Source organism: Bombus impatiens, unplaced genomic scaffold (genome assembly GCF_000188095.3).
Source record: "Bombus impatiens unplaced genomic scaffold, BIMP_2.2 scf_0219, whole genome shotgun sequence".
In the NCBI taxonomy this organism is placed as follows: domain Eukaryota; kingdom Metazoa; phylum Arthropoda; class Insecta; order Hymenoptera; family Apidae; genus Bombus; species Bombus impatiens.
In genome coordinates this window covers 19,648-39,633 of record NT_176638.1, presented here as the reverse complement: position 1 = coordinate 39,633, position 19,986 = coordinate 19,648, and the positions used below count along the sequence as shown (strand labels likewise).

The window sequence follows — 19,986 nt, the reverse complement described above, 5'->3', positions numbered from 1 at the left end:
TCCCGCGTTCTCTTGTTCGAGCTAGGCCTAATAATTCTCTGACTGTTGAATTTGGCGTTAGGGGGGCCATTGTCTCTAGCACTATCCTCCCTTCTAGTCGTGGTTCGTTAGGGCGGCGATGAAGCGGTCTAGGCCGCCTGACCGTCATCCCCCTCCATCGCCTTATCCTACAAGGGTGAGAGTTTTTCTTTCTCTCCCTTTCTGCTCGCTCCTTTGCGAGCATAACTCGCTCGCAGAAGAGGCGGACAGCCTCGTATTCCTGTGGCCCGCTCAACATCGCTTCTACAATCGCCGAAGGGGTCAATCTTTCGCCTATGACGTGCCGCACTTCAATAAAAAAAAGCTATGTAATTGTTTTATTATAAATCCTAAGATATCATCAAAATGCTAAAATGCCCCTATTATGAACATATTTTAATTGAAAAAATAGCTGAACTTTGTCTCCAGGCACAATTTCTTCCTCAATTATTATTGCGTCTTTTGACAATACAGGAAACATTTGATAATTGCACAAAAATCGGGATCCATGTATTACAATAATGGAAATGTAGAAACGATTCTATTTCTCGAAGCTGAGATCTTAGACGCGTCGAAAGTAGAAAAGAACAATGCGAGTGAAAGAAAAGGATAGACTGAGAATCTAAACGATCAAATATTAAACATATTAAACACACGACAAATATTAAAAGCCCGCGATAAGCTGAGACTCAAAACTCAAACTTTCTTATTTTGGCTTCGTGATAAATGAAACATTTACCAACATGTTTCTTACATTTTTGTAATTAAAATGACACAAAACACGATATAATTTGGAGCATATTTGTTTACTTATTTTAGTCAGAAAGATCTCACAAATACGTTAGTAAAAGTTTAATCTTAAAAAGACCAAAAATAAAAAGTTTCACTTTTAAATTAGTACCTAGATACATTGTCTCGGCGATATCTGATATTGGATTATATTATACCACTCGATTGCGGCAGACTATCGAGCTTCTCGGCGCATTACGGGAACCTCCGTAATGGGGAAGAGTGCACGAGTGTGTAATTATGCAAAGGACCTTTTTGTATAATTATCGAATGTTTCCTGAATTCGATAAATGAAGGAGAGATATAACGACTTTGATTATAGAAATTACGATTTGAAATCCAAGAATTCATTGCACTGGTTCAAAATTTGCACATTGTTAAAGTTTGATATTTTTTTATTAAATTATCTGGCCTATTCCACATGACTTTTTTTCTTATACGTTGTTCGTCTTTGTTGGTACTATGAGTGTAATTGAATATTGTCTTATGAAGATAGAAAAATACAAGTAATATTAGATGCGCCACGTATAACCATTATTCAAAACATTATTTGACAAATCGATTTATATATTGATGATAAAGCGATATTACGTTATTCTGAACACAATATGTGTTTAAATAAATAATAAAATTTACTGTTTAAATGGCTGTCACGTTAAAGTAAGCTATGCAGTAGTCTAAAAGTACCAAATTTTAAAAACGCAAGACTTTTGAGCCAATGGATTCCTAAATTGGAAACTTCCATATGTCGTCTCTATTTTTCTTTATTCATGAGAGCTATCAGAAAATGCTAAAAAAGCATTATAACATTTTACAACAACAAATGACCTTATATGTAAAATCGTTTAATTCATTTCAGCGAGCATAATCGTACTAAGGAAAAAGAATATATGATTTTATGCGACGATGAAAAATATTCATGTCAGTACAATTAACACGCCAAGTACCAAAGATTAATGTTAAATCTAAATGGTGTATTAAAATTATTGCATCATTCCACTAATCCATAATCGTTTGAAAGGGAATATTCTTTTATCTCCTCCAAAAAAAATGTAGTAAACTATTAATTTCTCTTTCTTAGGCAACTTACAATGTGTTATTGTTGCGCGATTTTGTCATTCTCATACTTTTCCATAGAACCGTACAATTAAATAGGTTCTTGTAGCGTGGAACTTAGTAGATTCTTGTCTATTCTAGTGTGTAACCAAACAGGACAGATCCCTGACTTTAAGCTTCGATGTAAAAGTTCTTGTATCTGCTAATCTTAGTTAAATTCAGCATTTGGTCGTATGGTGCAGCACTAGTCCGGGAACAACCAGGTCCATAATCCACTCTCATTTCCTCTCTGATCACGCATGCGGAGAATACATTTTTCACAACTAGTCACGACTCAATTTTCAGACGATTTTCCCTAGCGAGTCTGGAGATCTATTTATATGGTGGTAGTCACGACTTGATTTTTGGACAGTTTTCCCTAGGTTTCGCTATATGAATATAGAGACCTCTATATATAATCTTGACTACAACCTATATTTCCACGTCCATGATAGTTATTCATTCTTTTGCACCGATTAATTCATATCTCATCAACTCAACAATGACCAAATCCAAGACGGTAAACCAGCTATAACTTCGCCAGTGCGTGAGCTAAGATTGGCTCATAGAAACGGCTCAATGCAAAGCCCGAAGCTGTAGTTGGGCGACCGCAACGCCATTCTCTGCCAATTATTACGAATCTAACCACGCAAAAGATAGTTATATATTCGTATGTGTAGTCAAATTTAGCGGGAGTTTCTCAGCACGTGAGATATTCATATATTTTATTAAATTCGTTTTCTCCTTGATTTGAAGTTGTTTTTTAATAAATAAATATTAAAAGTTACTTTTAATCACTTCTCGAAATGGAAAGTAATAATTGTGGCACAAAAATTCTTATTTCTAGCAATACGAGTTTAGTTACAGGTAAAACTCTCTTATTAAAATTATACAAATTGTTATGAAAATAAAAGAAAGTTGTTACATACATCACTATTTCTTTCAATAACAAGATTTACATCAACTTTTCAATATTTCTAATATAAATTTTATTTATGTGAAACAATTAGCGATCTCATTTTAAACGCAACATGTAATATAAATTTAATATTTCTTTCTATTGAAAAGTCAAATATTCAAAATTATTCTGTTATATTTTATTGTTGGTTTACTCCTTATTTTTTTCATTTATTACTTTTTAAAATGACTTGAAATTGAAATTTTGTTAAGTAATTGTGAAAAATAATATTTTTCTCTAAAACAAGAATTTAATCAATATGTATCATAATTCTTATGATATTAAAAAAAGCGGATATTAATTTTTTATGTTTACTTAATATTTTTGTCATATATTTATATTATTCTTATTTCTTATATATGGAAAGGCAATTCTAGAAGCATTGTAGACAATGTCAAATTTAACAATGAACCACTGGAAGAATCTAAAATAAATCAAAAGAAAAGAAAACGACAGGAAAAAGCAGAAAACAAACAATTAGCTGAGGAAGAATATAATCAACAAATTCAAGAACAACAATATAAACGATTAATGCATTTGTTAAGTAGAAGTAAATTTTATGCTTCATTTATTGTTAGTAAAATTGACAAAAGTTTGGAGAAAAATGCTAGTAAATCTAACAAATCCACAAAAAGGGATGGAAAGAAAATACAGTATGCAAATGAAAACATAGCACCATATGACAAAGGAAAAAAAAAAAATAATAATACCCAAAAATATATATCTAAAGATGTAAATAAATATAGTAGTACTTATAATTATATGATAATTATAATTTTTATACACATTTTATGATTTGTTAATGTTTTCTTTACTGTTATATATGTAATTTCTAGGTACAAAAGAAAATACATATAAATAAAAACAAGTTAAATTTAAGTGAAGATGAAACTGAAAATGAATTAAAAAATGATTTTAAGGGTGAAACAGAGAATAGCAACAATGTTATTATTGAAACACCAAAATATTTTAAAGGAGAGTTACGAGACTATCAGAAGGAAGGACTCCAATGGCTAAAAGTTCTTTATGAAAATGGTATAAATGGAATTTTGGCTGATGAAATGGGACTTGGGAAAACAGTTCAAGTCATAGCCTTACTGTGTCATCTCATTGAAAAACGGCAAGGTGGACCGTATTTATTAGTTGCTCCTCTCTCAACTCTACCAAATTGGATGTTAGAATTTGAAAAATTTGCACCAAACTTGCCCATTGTGTTATTTCATGGAACACCAGAGGAAAAATTAATACTAAGGAGCAAAATTAAACATAAATATAAGATTACAGAAACTTATAGTACATTCCCAATTGTACTTACATCTTTCGAAGTGCCATTACTTGAAAGCAGTTTTATTAAATCTTTGAGCTGGAGATATATAATCATAGATGAAGGACACAGAATTAAAAATCATGAATGTCAACTTATAAAGTATGTTGTTAAAATTCAACTACTTATTTATATCATAAACATTGAATTGTAAATAATATAATTCATTACTATTTTATAGGATTTTAAAGGCTTGTAAATCCATGAACAGACTTTTATTAACAGGCACACCACTACAAAATAATTTAGCAGAACTGTGGTCATTGTTAAATTTTTTGTTACCAGAAATTTTTGATGATTTAGCTGTTTTTGAATCATGGTTTGATGCAAAAAAACATCAGGGTGATGAAGGAACAAAAAAATTCTTAAAGTTAGAAGAAGAAAAACGAGTACTGTCATCATTACGTGAGATATTACAACCATTTCTGTTGAGACGTGAAAAGAGCGAGGTTTGTTTGGACATACCGCCAAAAAAGGAATTAGTTGTTTATGCCCCTCTGACAGAATTACAGCATAGTTTATATAAAGCAGTATTAAATCATGATATAGATCAATTAAGCAAGATTGAGGAAGAACCGATTATATACACAGAAGATGGTAAAAGACCAAAAAGAAAATGTGCCTTAAGAAATATGAATAATATTATGAGTACATATCTTGATAATGACGTCTCATCAAATAGTTCACTTCAACAAATTGATGATAGTGGAGACAGTGAAACTTGGATAAATGTAAAATCTGGAAATGAAGAAAATTTATTAATGTGGAAAAAATACACTGATGTTACAGAGCGTAATAAAGACTTCTTAATTAATGTTCAGACTAGACATAGTAAGTTATTATTTAGTGTAGATATATATTAACCATTCAAATATTTTATTCTTATGTTTATCTCTTCATTGTTTCAGTTAGTTTGTACAAAAAGATTGTAAATCACCCATATTTAATACATTGCCCATTAGGTCCAGATTTCTTGCCACAAATAAATGAAGAATTAGTTAGATCATCTGGTAAGCTTTTAGTATTAGATGCAATGCTTGCAAGACTTAAAAAATATGGGCACAAAGTTTTATTATTTTCCACCATGACAATGATATTAGATGTTATAGAAGATTATCTTTCATTACGTGATTACAAATATGTCAGATTAGATGGCTCTACTAAGCTTGTGGATCGAAAGGAAAATATTCACAATTTCAATACAAATCCTGAAATATTTCTATTCCTTATATCTACAAGAGCAGGTGGCATTGGATTAAATCTTGTTGGGGCAGATACTGTTATCATATATGATTGTGATTGGGTACATTGTTGTTTGTTTTATTACTTTTATTATAGAAATTGTAACTTCTAATACTAACTGATACTAATTTCTTATTATTATTACCTATGATGATAAGTATAAAAATCCTGATATCACATTGTTAATTAAAAGCAATTTGATACATTTGCAGAATCCTCAAGCGGATATACAAGCTATGGCACGTTGCCATAGAATAGGTCAAACACGTCCAGTAGTAATATATAAATTATGTACCAAAGGAACTATTGATGAAGCAATTATTAATCGCGCTGATGCAAAACGCCTTCTAGAGAAAGTAGTAATCTCCAAACACATTCAGTCGATAAATGTGAATAACAAAGCAGATTTACTGAAGTTACAAAAACTTTTAGGATCAAAAGAATGTCAAATAGTTGCATCTGAAAATGAAGGTAAATTATTGAAATGTACATAATTTTAATACCCACATTTCGTAATTTTTATAATCATAAGTAATTTTGTATAATTTTTAATCATTTTTAATGATTTTCAATACAGTCTTTACGGAGGAAGAACTTAACAACCTATTAGATAGGAGTGACTTATACAAAAAACAAGGAGAAACTTAAATGCCTCAACTTCTTTCTTGAATGGATAATACAGTATAAATATATAAGTTTGTTTTAGTTTCATATTATTTTTAGTTACTATATAATATTTATTTTTGTATCATTTGTCATATAATACTAAGGTTTATTTAATGATGTTTAAACAAAAAGTAAAAAAATATTTTATTTTGTGAAAGAGTTCAACATACAAAACAGTCAGTAACAGTTATACTAGTCTGATATACTTATGATTTATTTAATTTCGTACGTAGAAAATACTTCCCAGTTATATTTTTATTTTTATAAGATTGATTTAGTTGATCACGAAGTTCTGCTTCCAATCTTGTATAAATTCCTCCTGCTTTGAATAACATTATTTATAAAAACTGTATATTTTCTAAAAATATAATATGTAATAAATGTACCATTTAATTGTTTTTTTATCCGATTATGTTTAGTAGATGATTTTAATAGCGAAGAAGAATCTACAGATACTCTCTTTGTTAGTAGCGTTATCATTTGTAAAGCTGCATTCTCTTCAAAATCTCTTTGATTATCTTGATTGTGTCTTACATTTAGATTACCACTCCACGAGCGACCATTATTTCTAAAATTATCTTATATCAGTAAGCATGAATAATTTTGTCACTTTAAAACAATATCATAATATAAATTTCTTTCATATGACATTAATCACCTCCACATGATGTCATTTCTTGATTTCTTTTTTATTTTACTTTTTAATTTTAATGAAGACCGTGCATGAGATTCTTCACTATGATTTGATTCTTCATCAATACTACTATATTCATAAGTTGTAATACCATCATCCATATCGCTATCTGTTGTCGAAGATGTAATCGATGAAGTATCAGTTGTAATAGAAACTTGCTGACGAACCTTTTGTGATGATTTTTGTAAATCATGCATTTGAGATATTCGTCGGAATCCTGACCCGCTCCAAATTTTTCCTAAATATTTAGAAAATATACCATTATTATCATTACTTATAAGCATTAAAATATGTTAATTTACCTAAAAGTCCAAGTCTTGGTCGCTGTGGTGTAAGTTCTATACCAAGCCACCACATTACATCTTTACATATTAATTTTCCTGGTTGAAGTGATGCATCACGAGCTACTAATCTAGTAATCTTTTCTGGGAAAAACAATTGCGGTGGTTTCATAACTATTACTTCCCTATGTACTGTAAAAATATTCAATACACTTATGTCTGTTTGAGTCTTAATATCTGGAATATGTTCCTAAGGAAGAAACAACACAGTAGTTATGAAGTTCATATTTTTGGAAACTTTCAAAATTCAGAAGTGATATTAACAAATGCGTACCCTATACCTACAACCTTCATGATTTGGTAATACTCCAAACTTATATGCCCGTTGACTACAGCATGGATATCTGCCCAGAGGAAATGGTATAGGCCGTTGTTGTTCATTAATAAAAAACTGTGGAAATTCTGTATGATAGCAGCACCACTCAAAGTGATGGATTGGAAAATATATATTACACTGTGTACAAAATAAAAAGTGACAATCTCCCCATAGCCTCCAATAAACTTTACGCCAAGAACGTAACTCTGTTCGAAGACTAATAATGTAATCATTTAAAGTCCATGTCAAATCTCTGTAATGTAAATTTTATTACAATTATACATCTCTCGATACTAAGTTTAAATACTAAAATCGTACCTTATGTGTTTGCTGTGAATATTCCCATGGTTGTCAATTTTCATTGCACTTGAAATACATGGTACATAATTAGAAACTGATTGAATAATATTTTTCCCACATTTACTGCACTTAAATAAAGTAGCTAAAGAACTATAGTGTCCCCTCTTATTATCTGGCATTACCTCGGCAAGAGACATAATCAACTTACAAAATAATTTACTTTGAATTTTATCCTTTTTGTCTTTTAATGCTTCAACATCTTCATTTGTAAATTGTTCTACTAATCTGAAAAGAGATATTAACTGGATTTGATATATTATTAATTAAGAATAAATGGTATAAATTTGCAAATACTGAACAAATAAATATTTTTTTCTATGCATTTTGTTGCAATAATAAAGAAATAAATTTTTTTGCTTAATGAACATTTAAAATATTTAAAACTGTATAAAAATAAAACACCTACCTTATTAAAAGATTATCATCTAACCCAGTTAAAACTGTTGATGTTTTCAATATATCAGATATGTTTTCACGACAATATTGTAAGCAGCTTTCTAGTAGTGGTTCCATTTGTAAAAATGATGCAGACACCATTATTGGAATAACATTATTAATTTCCAAAACTGGCCATTCAGATTTTTTTATAATATCTTTTTTCACCCATCTCATTAGCCAATCAAATATTGTAACATCACAATGAACTGATATATCTATTTCCTCTAATTTTTGACCTGCTGTCACATCAGCAAAATAACGCATTTTTTGAATAAGAAGCTTTTGAGGACAATGGAAATTTTTTTTAATGTTCTTTTCTTCGTCACAGACGTGAATTTCCACTTCATTGCTGTACAAGCGTAGAATAAACTGTTATTAATTCTATAAAAAATTATTTTCAACGTCAATATTAAATTTACTTTCGATTGATATTAATTATTGGTACACTTACTCAGTTGATCTCTTACTTGATTTACTTTTATCTTTTTCCTTTTCTTTATGCATGACATTCGTAAGTACCTTGGTTTCAATATTATTAGTCAATGAATTACATTTCTTCACCTCGGTACTTATAATAGATTTTTTAATAATAGGCTGTGAAATAGTAGGTTTTGGAATCATATATGGCAATATTGAATCTAATAAACCTTCATGCAGTACATCACTTAGATTTGTTTTCATTAAGGTAATTAAAAAATTTTCTGTTGTATCTACAGATCTTCCAATGTTCATATCCTCTATTCGTAATGAACTTTGCATAATTTGATTGCATCTTTCAAAATCAGATATTACATTTTGATCATAAGTATGTGTTTGCTTATTTTTAAGTTGCATATTTGGAGGCACAATGCAATGTAGAGAGTATTTAATATTGTTATCATCTGTATCAGATGAAATTTCTTCTGCTGTATGAATACTTTTATGTTTCTGCATGACATTACTATTAATGTACTTTTCATCAGTATTATTATAATTCTGTATTTTATAATGTATATCAATTTTTGTTAACTTGCCCCAATCAAGCTTGTTCTCTGTGGTTAATATTGTAGTTAAACTTCCACAATTGTCATTAACTTGGAATGCAAGTTTTATGAATTCAAAAAACATTCCAATTGTCAACTTTGATTGATTACAATCCTCAAGTTTATAAAATATTTGTGACAAATCTGAAGCAAATATTTCTTGTTATTTTATGTTAAAAAGACAGTATGATAAATTTATAAATGATAATTTCAACTTCTTCTTTCAACTATATTGATTAAATAAAGCTTAAATAAATATTTATTGTGAAAATTAGACAACAAAGATAAAATGAAAAGTGATAAATATCAAATACAACGATCTGAAGTTGTGCAATATATGAATTAGTTCATCAATACCTTCTTTAGTTATTGAACCGCATATCGCTAATAATTTGTGTATATTCTCTTTCAAAGATAAATTACTAATCTGATTTATTTCCATTTCTTTTAATTAATAAATTCTATTTAATAAATTCAGATTTCAATTACTACAATTACAATTTATATGTTACTTAAATGTAATTTTTAGTTATCACTGTATTTAACAATTGCTATATGCAAATTAGTCATTTGTATATGAACTTTTAATTTCAATACAATTCTTAATTTAATGAAAAAATTCATATTTGTAGCTTGAAAACTAGTGTAGATTCGACAATATTGACAAAACAGTAGTATCTCCATATAAATTTGTTTATTTGGAAAATTTACAGTAGATATCTCCAATAATTTGAATTTAAATATAACTCATAATTAATTAACATCGTATCTTAAATTATATATATTTATCCACCGCACGTATTATTATATATATAATAAATTATATTATATTATATTAGCATATATTATATATATGCTAGCTGATCTATATGATGATAGCGTATACATATACATATATATACTACATATGTATACATACTTGTGTTATGTCAAATTTTCTTTTTGATGTAAATAATATTATTAAAATATTACCAAAAAGATAGTTACATAACTTATGTTCCGATATAAAGTTACAGTTATAGCTAATATCTTTCCTAAAAGTTAAATCCGTTAATTATTTTATCTTTATCTGTTGTTAGTTATTTTTGCTAAAAGTCATTAATACTTATGATATCTATTTTTTAAATAACGTTTGAATATTTGATATCATATCATGTTTTTATTCAAAATATATTTAAAATGTAAACCTACAAAAATGTATCTTTTTATATTTTTATTTTACATGCAATTAATAGAACTAGATTAAATCTGGGGAATGAGCTTTATCGAAACGTTGATATAATAGTTCCATGAATTTGTATAATATCATTCATTATTGTGTTATGAACTATGATTTAGCAGATCCATGCACCGAATAGAATCTAAAAGGTGGCTTTAATTAACATAATATAAGAAATTTGTCCGTATGTAATACTACCATTGTTATGATCGAAACTAACGAAAGAGCGATTTCTACTTTTTTGTAGTTTAAATTCTATAGGAATTTTTTCTGTCTTTCAAAAGTGTGGCTACATTTTCTTCAGAAAGAAAAATATGTATGTGAATTACAAATGTAATGAATACTGTACGTGGGCGTAGAATACGTGTTAGAATCTTATTAATATATGTTTTTAGCGTAAACGAAACATCGACACTATTTTCCGAGATCTCTCGTAGAAACTTTTGATCATTATTATCTATTTTTTATCGTTATCACGTAGAACAGATTATATTGAACAAATATGAACTAACGTAAAAAGCCGGACATGCAATAACTTTCATACTACATTCAAGAAGAGTAAAAATAATTGTTCATAATAATTATGGGTAAGTTCAAAATGTTTATTTACGTTTTATAGACTATTTTACACTTCATACATTTCAGAAGATTCTACAGAAGCTCAAAAATGGCAACAGCATTTATCTTTATTACGGGAGCAGTATGTTAATTTATACAATACAAATACGGAACTTCAACGTGAATATGCAATTGTTACTGCAAATAAACAAGATACAGGATTTATTGGTAGACTTTTGACAACCATTGGATCTCTATATAGTCAACAACGTTATAGGTTTATAACTTCTTCAAATCATAATTTATTATATAAGCTTTGTCACTAATAAACATATATCTTTTAGCGATGTGATCATCAAATTGAAAAATCAAGAAATACCAGCACATAAATTTATATTGTCTGCTAGAACAGATTTTTTCAGTGAAGCAACGCTATCAGAAGTAACCATTTTAGGTAAAGCATTAAAATATAAACAGAAATGTATGAAGAAAAGTTACGTGTATATAGATATAATAAGAAACACCTTCTCTAGATTGGACTTATTTGGAGCCTAAGATTGGATTAATATTGCTGAAATGGATATACACAGGGAAGGTGCCTCAAGAGAATTTAACTTTAGAATTAATGAAAGCAGCATCTAATTTTCAGCTGACAGAATTAGTTGAACAATGTGAAAAATATTTAATTGGAATTGTAGGATTCAAAGATTGTGTTCAGTTGTACGCAGCTGCTGAGGAATTAGGTGCACAGAAATTAAAAGAGCATTGCAGTTCTTTGATTTCTGCACATTGGGTAAGAGAGATAGAAACATATATTGAATTGCGTAATTTCAATTTCTTAACTGATCAAAATTTCATGTCGTTAGGAAGATTTAACAGGAGAAGACTTTAAAGAAATGCCTGGATCTCTATTATACAAATTATTACAGACTAAAAGTAAATACCCATTGCATGCCGCTGTTCGACTAATGAGGGAAGATGTGGTTTTTTTATATTTAGTGGAAAATAATACAGGGGTAAGTTACATATTTTAAATTATTACAAATGTCTATTTATATATAATAGGTCTTACTTGTAAGTTTAATATACTTACAAGATTTTATAATAACAATCATGTTTTGGTGTTTCCACATTATTCCTTTAATTTTTATAAATAGTAAAGTAATATTTATGTAGTAAATTAAAGACATTCACAACCTATGTTATTGTTTCACAAATATTAATAGTAACAAACTTTATTGGAATTAATTTTTGGAATTATTATTTGGTATATATAATTATCATATATAATTATAATTTGAATATATAATTATTACAGAAAATTATTACAATAAATTGCTAGATATAGTTCAATAATTATAGATGATACAGAAAAATTATTTCGTTTTTTTATTTAGATGTGTTTATTGATTTACAATCTCATAATTTATAAGGATTAATATCAAAAAGTAAAGTAAATATCGATTTTTATAACACTTTTTATGCCATTTTTAAATAGTAGTGAAATATATATATATGTATCATATATATATTAAAAAAATTTCTTACCATAATAAGTACTTAGAGAAAGGATATCATAATAGTGTTGCAAACAGTAGTACTGTTATTAGTATAAAAATATAAAACATATTGATGGTTTTGGTTGGTTCTGATGAATTGCATAAATGGTGACCACAAAAGCAATATTCTGATGGACCTGCTGGTGCTCCCCTATCTTCACCAATAAAGCAACCTTCTTTGTAAGCTGATGTTACAATTTCCTCTCTGTTTTGCCACTTATTATCGCTATAGGTTAATACTGTACGTTTTTGAGGTGCACAGTCCCTTTCTACAGTTGTGATCATAGGTGCTGGTAAAGATGATAAATTAATGAACATATATATATGCCAAACATGTTTTTTCAATTTACATATAGCAGCACTTTACTTACTTTTGAATTTAGAATAAATCGTTCTTTTTCCACAAAGTGTGGACGAAGGACAATATACTTGAAACCTAGGACTTCCATCAAAATGAGAACATAATAAATCAGTTTTTTCATGTCCTGATTGTGATGCATAACATTTGAAGCATGCAATACCTCCTGCAGTTATTTGCATTATTAATGTAACTAAAAATATTGAATATTCCAGACATACAATATGATTAAAAATATTTATTAAACATTAAAGAATAAATGTTTTCAATGTGAATATAAATTATTTTATATAAAGATAAAATATATAAGTTAAATGTAAACGTACATAGAAAAACTATAGCAATTAATAAGATCTTTTTTGACTGTATTTGGAAAGTCATCTCATTTATAATTAAACAAAATATGGTTAGAATACAATAATACTATTTACACCAATTTTAGCACAATTTTTATTTATATTTATTTATTTCATAGTTCAATTTATCATCATCATTATGCAAACCTGAAAAAATTTTATTTATCAACAATAAGTTTAGTTACTATTAGAAATGACATTCAAAAATAAAAATGATTTAATATAAAGATTCCAAATTAACTGTATTTTTTAATACCGTAATAATTATTATATTTATTTGGATGCATATAGCTGTATATTTTTGTTAGACATAATATAAAATAATTATTTTTGTATCTGAATTTCCATAAAAAAATCATTCATTAAAATTAGTTTAAGTGAATCACTTTTGATGTACAGAATGAGTGTTTAGTTTATAAAAATAGATTTAATTAAATTTACTTCTATATATTTTCATCTTTCTGTTAAAAAATAATATTTGCATAAGCATAACCTCAATAACTTATTTAAAGGAAAACAATAATGTTTTGTATACTCCCTTTGCTTTAAACAAGATTTTTATAAAATCTTATAAGATTTTATAAAATTTTATAAAATCTTAGATTTTTATAAAATCTTATCGCAATTTGTAATCAATATAATGAAACCGTATGTTGCATTAATCTTCAATATATTGTAATATTATTTTTATACAATGAAAAATACATTTTTTAAATTTAATTTATGAATTAATTGGATCAGTACAAAATAAGAGGTATTTATTAATTTCTTTTATGAAAAAGACTGATCTATGTAAATTTAACTAAATAAATATTAATTGAAAAATGTAGGAAAAAATCTGCACTTAATTCGTACTTAAATATTTAAAAATTCATAATATCATAGGAAATTCAATATTTACGTTCGATTCCATCAGAGATCATTTCAACTATATTCTACTAAACACTGTCATTCATTCTTAAACAGCACCCTTTATTAATATTCACTAAATGCCATAGAGCAATCGTAGGATTTTGATTAACTGTTTTTCATTCTGCTACGAAGAAATATGCTCCTTTAATCGGAAGCTGACTGTTAGATGAGCCTATCACACGCCACATCATGGCTTTTCTATCCTTTACAAACGACTGTTTCTGCTGAATCAGTGCATCTTCATATTCCTTCCCGTTTTAATCATTCACATTGTTTATGTAATCTTTAATACTAACTATGTATGTATGTAACTAGCACTAATGCGTGCATGAACAAACATCCGTTTCGTTGGGCGTACCGCATCGTATATCTTTTGTATAAAATCAAAACAGTGGTTCTCAGTCAATTACATATCACGAACCTTTTAAATTACAATTTCAGTAAATAAAACTTTATTATTTTAATCTTATCAGATACAATCATGAATTAAATAAATTAAACTTTCAACTAAAAATGTCTTTCTTTATAAATTATTAGTTTAGAACAATATATATGTATAAGAAATATTTTATACAATATCGAATGAAAAAATTATATATATTTTATAAGTATCATTCTATAATTAAATATTTTATTGTCTTAGTTAACGAAAGCCATTAATGCTTTGGATCATAAAGGAGAAATGCCTTTGGAAGTTGCTTTAAAAACTCGTCAACCATCACTGGCGCGCACTTTAGTTGAACACGGGGCCGATTTAAGCGCAAAAGATTCAAGAGGTCTTTCTTTACTCCAAGCTGCTATTTTTAAAGGAGATTCTTATTCGGCTGAATTCGTAATAGAACAGCTAGAAAATAATGGAAATATGAAAGAATTATGCGAGCCCATGAAACTTACCCGAAACGTGAAGGATATAAAAAATCCTGAAGAACTTGAAGGATGTACTGCGTTACATTTAATAACAAAACATAATTCAGAAAATATGTTAACAGTCGCATCCAGGTTACTTCATGCTGGTATTGATCCCAATTTACAAAATCACAGAGGATGGTATAATTATTTAATTATTTTTACTTGATTATTTCATTGAAAGTCACTGTAAAAATTAAAATTAAAATTGGTTCAAAAGTAGCAATTTATACCTTGAATTGATAGAATTTTTAAAAAACTGTATTAGTTTTACAGATTATTTCATAATTAGATTGCAGACATTTATGAAAATTGAAGTGGAATCCACACAAAGATTTACTTTACCTACTAAATATAAGTACTATACTTTAGATATTTCACATATATAGATATTAGCCAAGAAATTTAGATTTGATTTACATTTGTCCTAACTCACAATATTAACTTAACTTATGCATTCTTTAATTTATTTTCTCTTTTCATTCTTTTTCCATCTTAAATATTAACTTGTTTGATATTATCAACTTCTTATAACTCACCTCTACCACATTCCTTTTCCATTTTAAATTCCTAAGCCAATTCTCTATTCTCTTGTCCTTCCTTCCACTCACCACATCCTCTGTGCTAACTCCTTTTCCTATTTTCTTACAGTCTCTTATTAGATGTTCCACCAATCCAAATCTATCCCTATAAATATTTCACATATACTTACATATTATGCACAACCTGTGTATTTTTATAGCTTAAAAGTTCCCATAACTGTATAAACATCTGCAATCTACTTATAATAAAGTGTCGAAAGCATTAAACTTATAATTAAAGTTAGACACCTTCTATAAATATTATTGTTGATTCCTATTCTTGCAGGACTGCCTTACATAATTGTATTCAGGAGAGAAATGAACCACTTTTTGATGTCTTATTGGAATGTCAGAGTATAGATTTGGACAAAAGCACTAATGAAAATGATACTCCATTGTGTATCGCAATGAAAACAGACCCATTTAGTGGATTTTTTGCTAAGAAACTTTTAATCAAGGGCGCAACTCCGAATCCTGTATATAAGAATACAGGGGACACTCTATTACACGTTTTGATAAGAGAATATAAAGAAGAAGCTGCATTATTTTTAATCGATTATTGTAAGGATAACTTAATGCAAAAGAATAATGATGGATATTTGGTTTTACACGAAGCTTGTAAAGTTGGTTCGAAGAATTTAACGCGAGCTTTATTGAAAACTGGTTTCCCAGTCGACGAAGTTGCATTGTCTACTGGCGATGCACCAATACATATTGCTGTTTCCAATTTGTATTTTGATATTGTAATGGAATTGTTGCATGCACCTAATTCGAATTCCCAATTGAATTTAAAAAATAACGTAAATGAAACCCCTTTAAGTTTGGCTATTAAGGCTCCGTTTAAGAAGGGCAAAGATATAGTTTTGGCTTTAATAAAAGCTGGAGCAAATATCAATCAGTGCAATAATGATGGTTTAACATTGTTGCATCAAGCGATATTAAAAGAGGATTCGGCGACAGCGATTTTTTTATTAGAAAATGGTGCCGATATGAATACTAGGTAAATAGCATTGATATTAAACATTTTAGAAACAATTGTATTTTATTTATTTCATTTTTAACTTAATGGCATTTATCTCTTTGACATTAGATATTGCAAGAAATTTCAGGTTGAGATAAATTTTATCAAAGTAATTTTATAACTATCTGTGTTGCTTCGTTAGAATAAATAAAACAAAACCTAAAATCACTAAATAATCTGTTGCCAAATGGTTTTATTAATTATGTGATATTCAGTAAAAACTTTATTTCATTCAGAACTGCAGATGGAGAAACTCCGCTGCAACTTTCCATACACTGTAGACTGGGTGAAGTTGTGGAAGCACTTTGTAAAAGAGGAGTGGATACTTCTATAGGATGTCCATTATGGGATGCACTGGATTCAGATCAAGAGGATGTAGCATCTATTCTAGTTAAATATGGAGCAGACACTGACTGTTGGGGTCCTGGTCCAGATGATTGTCAACAAACATTGTTACACAGAGCAATTGACCACAACAAAGAAGATATTGCACAGTTCCTTATAAGAAGGTATATTACATATTAAGATATGTAATTATTAAAAATATATAAAAATTTGAAATCAGGATATTTAATATTTGGTTTGGTCCAATTAGAATTTTGAAAATATTTGGTTATATAAGAATATCGAAAATATAATAAAATATTTCGTAATTCTAATTTAATTTGACGTACTCAGATTTCTATATAATTATTATTAAAGATTGTAAAGATATCTTTTCTTATTATTTATTATTATTAAAAATCATAATAATTAAATTCTAAAATTATGTATGTTACAGTGGCTGTGATTTAAACATACCTAGAAAACCTGGCCCAGATGGTATTGGAGGTGATGAAGCAAGGGATGAATGTACTCCATTACATTTATGTTGTCAGTGGGGTTTAGAACAAGTTGTACAGACACTTATTGAACATGGTGCTGATGTGAATGCTCGAGATGTTGAGGGCAAAACTCCAGTGCACGTTGCTATACAAAATCAACATTCACAAATTATTTCTCTTCTACTTTGCCATCCTAATATAGATTTAAATAAACGAGATAAGAAAGGTTTAACACCATTTGCAACAGCATTAACATTTCGAAACAACAAAGCTGCTCAAGCGATATTGGAACGACTACCTAAAGCTGCTGAACAATATGACAATAAAGGCAGAAATTTTTTACATACTGCTATTCAAAAGAATGACATGGAAAGCATATTATTTCTATTATCTATACAGGTAAATATTGTTTTTGTAGTAATTAAAATGCATTTGAACTTATATTTATTTCATAAAAATTTTGACGTATTTAAAAAACTAATCAAACAAAATACATATGCAATAAAATGATTCATGATTCATATTTTATAGGTAGACGTAAATTCCAGAGTTCATGATGTTACACAAACTCCACCTTTACATCTTGCTGCGGTTTCTGGAAATGAAATGTTAGTAAGAAGTTTAATATTGGCTGGTGCACGTGTTAATGATACAGATGCAAACAGAAATACTGCATTGCATGCTGCTGCAAAAGCTGGTCATGCAGCAATTGTATCTGCTTTATTGCAGGTGAATATCATAACTTATCTATATGTTTGATCTAAATGGTATTATAAAATAAACTACTTCAGAAATCTTATTAAATGAAATATATATATCTTTAGTTATAAGTTGAGTTTAACAGAAAATAATTGAATATATTTACTTTCTTATTATAGAACAATATAAACTTCGATGCAGTAAATGCAGATGGTGACAATGCATTGCATGTAGCTGTAAGAGAAGGTCATGTATCAGTGGTAAGAGCACTTTTGACTGAATGTACATTAGATGCAGAGGCTGTAAATCTTAAAGGAAGAAATCCCTTACACGAATTAGCTAGGTGTGGAAAAGATAATGCTGCAACTATATGTGAACTTTTCTTGGAATGTATGTCACAATATCCAGTAAATAATGCAGGTAAAGATACATCAAACTACTCCAAAATATTAATATGTTCATATTAGAAGTATTTACATTATAATATTTAACCGTTTGAGTCCCAAGCAGCGTGATCGCGCTGTTTAGATTTGTGTCGAAAAGTCCCAGTACATTAGAACGCCATGGACGACTGACGGTATTTTATATTTCATTGTTATCTTATCTATTTTCATTTCATTGTTATCTATGTTAATTTTTATTGAACAAAACTTGAAATATTTATAAACTAATAGTACGCATATATATAGATATATATCATAAAATAACAAATATGACAAGCGCTATTGTGCCGCTTATTTCTCTTCGTAATTGATTAAGATAAGTGCCATCGCGCAGTTCAGGATTTTTCGACCCTGTTTTTTCAAAAACCCCTGGGACTCACACGGTTAATTAGAAAAAAGTAGTATTTCTGCTGAATTTCTGATATATTTTTGTACATATATGTATATATATATGTGATTGTTTATATTTGAACAATATAGTAATAATTGATTTTATCCATATGATACAGAAAGTATTATATATATTAAATTATAAGATTATTTTTAAATAGAACTGCAATATTATTTTATTATAAGCTAAATAAAACGTTATGTATTTTATCCAAGATTTGGATGGCAATACTCCATTACTGATAGCTTATATGAAAGGAAATGGTCAACTTTGTCGTACTCTGGTAAAAGCTGGTGCATGCCTAGGTTCTATGAATAAAGAAGGCATTACAATTTTCAATTATCAAGTAGCAACAAAACAATTACTATACAGATTACTAGATTCCTTGACACAAGAAGCACCATGGGCAGATAAAGATCTTTGTCTGGAATGTGGTACAAAATTTTCCCTTACAATGCGAAAACATCACTGGTACAGAATCTTTGAACTTACATAAATTTATAAATCAATATATTTAAGATTTACCTAAAATGAATTATTTTTATTATTTTTAGCCGTCATTGTGGTCGAATTTTATGTAATAAATGCTCCGATCAAGATGTTCCAATCGTAAAATTTGGATTAAATAAACCTGTGCGTGTTTGTGCAGTATGTTTTGATGTATTGCAACTAGGTGCTGAATGAACAAAGAAATAAATAAAAAAGTACATATTCATATGTAAATAAAATAAATATCATTCCATATGCATTTTTTATAAAAAAGTATACCAAAAATTTATATCATTTTGTGTGTATCACACTATATATATTTTGCTGTATTATATGATTATTCTTGTTGAAAGTTTGTTAAATTTATAGCTATTAAATTTTAAATACAGATGAAAGGAGAGTCGATG

General features: G+C 28.3%; 4 protein-coding genes across 14 annotated transcripts; 2 read left to right on the top strand and 2 right to left on the bottom strand.

Moving 5' to 3' along the window:
- Positions 1-1,897: 1,897 nt before the first annotated feature.
- LOC100743664 (lymphoid-specific helicase-like) lies at positions 1,898-6,223 on the top strand. 2 transcript variants are annotated; one of them, XM_012383775.3, is made up of 7 exons: positions 1,898-2,769; positions 3,228-3,592; positions 3,697-4,286; positions 4,366-5,015; positions 5,147-5,487; positions 5,639-5,897; positions 6,004-6,223. In XM_012383775.3, exons 1-7 carry the CDS (start codon positions 2,709-2,711, stop codon positions 6,072-6,074), a joined length of 2,337 nt encoding a protein of 778 aa, XP_012239198.1. In that variant the 5' UTR covers positions 1,898-2,708; the 3' UTR covers positions 6,075-6,223. The 2 variants fall into 2 exon arrangements, with proteins under 2 accessions (XP_012239198.1, XP_003488271.1); XM_003488223.4 differs by having other exon boundaries at positions 2,230-2,769; positions 5,093-5,487.
- Positions 5,499-9,952, bottom strand: LOC100740412 (uncharacterized protein KIAA1841). 3 transcript variants are annotated; one of them, XM_033319912.1, is made up of 9 exons: positions 9,621-9,952; positions 8,693-9,407; positions 8,210-8,590; positions 7,762-8,028; positions 7,402-7,696; positions 7,089-7,317; positions 6,751-7,024; positions 6,479-6,660; positions 5,499-5,885 (listed from the first exon to the last, which is right to left on the bottom strand). In XM_033319912.1, the coding sequence occupies exons 1-9, from the start codon at positions 9,703-9,705 to the stop codon at positions 5,872-5,874; spliced, it is 2,442 nt and encodes an 813-aa protein (XP_033175803.1). In that variant the 5' UTR covers positions 9,706-9,952; the 3' UTR covers positions 5,499-5,871. The 3 variants fall into 3 exon arrangements, with proteins under 3 accessions (XP_033175803.1, XP_012239196.1, XP_012239197.1); XM_012383773.3 differs by lacking the exon at positions 5,499-5,885 and adding an exon at positions 6,223-6,414; XM_012383774.3 differs by lacking the exon at positions 5,499-5,885 and adding an exon at positions 6,223-6,411.
- A 527-nt stretch (positions 9,953-10,479) lies between these two features.
- Positions 10,480-19,979, top strand: LOC100740287 (rabankyrin-5). Of its 6 annotated transcripts, XM_012383767.3 has the most exons (15): positions 10,480-10,631; positions 10,730-10,798; positions 10,878-11,069; positions 11,128-11,317; positions 11,385-11,494; positions 11,574-11,833; positions 11,907-12,056; positions 14,869-15,272; positions 15,999-16,712; positions 16,970-17,242; positions 17,515-17,956; positions 18,089-18,286; positions 18,436-18,676; positions 19,306-19,561; positions 19,645-19,979. In XM_012383767.3, exons 3-15 carry the CDS (start codon positions 11,066-11,068, stop codon positions 19,772-19,774), a joined length of 3,372 nt encoding a protein of 1,123 aa, XP_012239190.1. In that variant the 5' UTR covers positions 10,480-10,631; positions 10,730-10,798; positions 10,878-11,065; the 3' UTR covers positions 19,775-19,979. The 6 variants fall into 6 exon arrangements, with proteins under 6 accessions (XP_012239190.1, XP_033175802.1, XP_012239192.1 ...); XM_033319911.1 differs by lacking the exon at positions 10,730-10,798 and having other exon boundaries at positions 10,969-11,069; positions 11,131-11,317; XM_012383769.3 differs by lacking the exon at positions 10,730-10,798 and having other exon boundaries at positions 10,969-11,069.
- LOC100743786 lies at positions 12,407-14,584 on the bottom strand. Of its 3 annotated transcripts, XM_003488224.4 has the most exons (4): positions 14,215-14,584; positions 13,284-13,460; positions 12,971-13,150; positions 12,407-12,889 (listed from the first exon to the last, which is right to left on the bottom strand). In XM_003488224.4, exons 2-4 carry the CDS (start codon positions 13,336-13,338, stop codon positions 12,615-12,617), a joined length of 510 nt encoding a protein of 169 aa, XP_003488272.1. In that variant the 5' UTR covers positions 13,339-13,460; positions 14,215-14,584; the 3' UTR covers positions 12,407-12,614. The 3 variants fall into 3 exon arrangements, with proteins under 3 accessions (XP_003488272.1, XP_012239199.1, XP_012239200.1); XM_012383776.3 differs by lacking the exon at positions 13,284-13,460; XM_012383777.3 differs by lacking the exon at positions 13,284-13,460 and having other exon boundaries at positions 12,971-13,123.
- Positions 19,980-19,986: the final 7 nt, after the last annotated feature.

Excerpts from the sequence above, each read along its gene's own strand:
- LOC100743786 (XM_003488224.4), bottom strand. The coding sequence starts at position 13,338 with ATGACTTTCCAAATACAGTCAAAAAAGATCTTATTAATTGCTATAGTT. Across the intron at positions 13,151-13,283 it reads AATTGCTATAGTTTTTCTAT|TTACATTAATAATGCAAATA; the intron begins GTACGTTTACAT and ends CAATATTTTTAG. Across the intron at positions 12,890-12,970 it reads GATTTATTCTAAATTCAAAA|CACCTATGATCACAACTGTA; the intron begins GTAAGTAAAGTG and ends CATCTTTACCAG.
- LOC100743664 (XM_003488223.4), top strand. The coding sequence starts at position 2,709 with ATGGAAAGTAATAATTGTGGCACAAAAATTCTTATTTCTAGCAATACG. Across the intron at positions 5,488-5,638 it reads TCATATATGATTGTGATTGG|AATCCTCAAGCGGATATACA; the intron begins GTACATTGTTGT and ends ATACATTTGCAG. Across the intron at positions 5,898-6,003 it reads AGTTGCATCTGAAAATGAAG|TCTTTACGGAGGAAGAACTT; the intron begins GTAAATTATTGA and ends TTTTCAATACAG.
- LOC100740287 (XM_012383769.3), top strand. Across the intron at positions 18,287-18,435 it reads TTGTATCTGCTTTATTGCAG|AACAATATAAACTTCGATGC; the intron begins GTGAATATCATA and ends TTCTTATTATAG. Across the intron at positions 18,677-19,305 it reads ATATCCAGTAAATAATGCAG|ATTTGGATGGCAATACTCCA; the intron begins GTAAAGATACAT and ends ATTTTATCCAAG.
- LOC100740412 (XM_012383773.3), bottom strand. The coding sequence starts at position 9,705 with ATGGAAATAAATCAGATTAGTAATTTATCTTTGAAAGAGAATATACAC. Across the intron at positions 9,408-9,620 it reads CGGTTCAATAACTAAAGAAG|ATTTGTCACAAATATTTTAT; the intron begins GTATTGATGAAC and ends TATTTGCTTCAG. Across the intron at positions 8,029-8,209 it reads GATGATAATCTTTTAATAAG|ATTAGTAGAACAATTTACAA; the intron begins GTAGGTGTTTTA and ends ATCTCTTTTCAG.